A 1,852-nucleotide genomic window follows, 5' to 3' on the forward strand; every position below is an offset into this window, starting at 1 on the left:
TGTGTGTGTGTGTGTGTGTTTTAAATACATTCTTTGAGGAAAATAAACTGTAGATACCTTGATTATAAACCCTTATTTTAACATTCACAAAATTAAGCAAGTAGTAGGAAGGCATGCCCGTGGAGCGTGATGAAACTGCTGTATTTTGAAAATTCATTGATGTGTGTCATCTGTTGTATCCCACGACCTGTAAATGAAGAAAATTACAGGAGTCCCTCACCACACCCACCCACACCTCAGCACTGGGCCCCCGCAGGGTTTCCTTCATTGTCTGCCTGAGGAGCCTGAGCTCACAGCTTCTTTTCTTCCTGACAGACACTTGGACAAGTCGGAAGCACTTCTCTATTATAACCCAGACAAGCAGCGGCTCTGAAATGAGGACCTGTAGACCCACGGCACTCCTCTCCTTCATCGGTAAAGTCTTCTTTTTCCACAAATTACATATTAGAGGTGTTTGTTGTTGATATAGATGGCAGGCAAGTCAGAACTCAGCGAAGGGAAACAAGTAGGACAGCCTTGAAGTTACAGACCAGTGTTTAGGAGCACAATCACTCTCTGGGAGTAGACTATAACTGACTCTTCATATTTCAGTTTCAGGATTTTAACAAGCACTTTTATGCCTTGTAAAGTTATGGTTTGGTAGCCTACTCCCATTACTGTTTTTAGAGTTTGATACATTTGCTGTATAATAGTTTATTGTTCATAAAGAGCGAAAAAAAACAACAACAACACATATTTTAGACTTTTTGTTTCTTGAATAAAAAGCTGTTTGTAAAATGCTCTGTGCTTTAGCCCAGTTTTCTTGATTCCCATAAGCAATAGGTTCATTATATCCCTTTTAGAACCTATTCTTTCATAATGTAAATCTTTCAATCTCTTACTATCTTTTTCATCTTACTAAAATGGGGGCCTCTCAGAGAGCTTGATTTCTCATCACTACTGACTTTATCTCAATTTATGTTAAATTTATCCAAATGGGTCAGATTTGTATGTAGTTATGACTTAGCATCCAAGTTAGGCTCATTGTTACAAATCAGAAAACTGGTGTTGTTTGCTTACTGATGATCTACAATACATAGCTCTCAATACATCTGAAAAAAAAAGTTTTCCATCTTGGAAGTCCAGGGCTGCACTAGGTAACCCTGATATTGGACTAGGTAATCCATATTGGCTTTCAAGACAAAAGGTGTCACAATTGAGTTGTACAACAAAATGTAAAAGAATCATTTATAGTCAGAGTAAGACTCACAGTCAGACTTGGCTTTCATTCCCTGTGTCTGATTGTCCCCTATATAGAGCACTATATAGTGATTATGCCATTTTATATGAGTGCTCGATTGTCTAGTGGATGAAAAAGTAGGGGACTCAAAATTTCCCACAGTACGCCTTGAAAAGTAGTGTGTAACGATGGGCTGTGCCCAGACGTCCGCCCTAACCCCTAAATCCCTCAATCACTCAGAAAGCATCATGGGATTTGTTTTGGGGGTGAGACAGAACAAAGATGGTGAAGGCACCGTGTGAGCTGGAGACACTTCGCCAATTGTGAGTGAAAAGTAGTGATCATCTGTCCGAACAGTCAGTTAACTGAGTTCACTCTAAAGTTCACTATATAGTCCCCACTCTATATAGTGATTGAAGGGTTAGGGGTTAGGGCGGATATTTGGACAAAGGCATTGTCAAGTTTGCACACATAAATCTACTATAGGTAAATCTACTATATATATATATACACAACTTAAATAAAAAATATTTGCATGTATATAAAAATATATTTCTATTTCATTTGTGTGTGTGTATATATATATATATATATATATATATATATATATATATATATATATATATATATATA

The 1,852-nt window shown here is 37.3% G+C and overlaps 1 protein-coding gene across 1 annotated transcript in view; it reads left to right on the top strand.

Moving 5' to 3' along the window:
- Positions 1 to 280: 280 nt before the first annotated feature.
- ereg (epiregulin) overlaps positions 281 to 1,852 on the top strand; it is a 10,316-nt gene continuing 8,744 nt past the window's right edge. The window contains exon 1 of the mRNA XM_015375545.1: positions 281 to 414. Coding sequence (XP_015231031.1) covers positions 375 to 414 — 40 coding nt within the window. The 5' untranslated portion in view covers positions 281 to 374. The remainder of the gene's footprint in view (positions 415 to 1,852) is intronic.

Source organism: Cyprinodon variegatus, unplaced genomic scaffold (genome assembly GCF_000732505.1).
Source record: "Cyprinodon variegatus isolate N-32 unplaced genomic scaffold, C_variegatus-1.0 Scaffold121, whole genome shotgun sequence".
Lineage (NCBI taxonomy): Eukaryota > Metazoa > Chordata > Actinopteri > Cyprinodontiformes > Cyprinodontidae > Cyprinodon > Cyprinodon variegatus.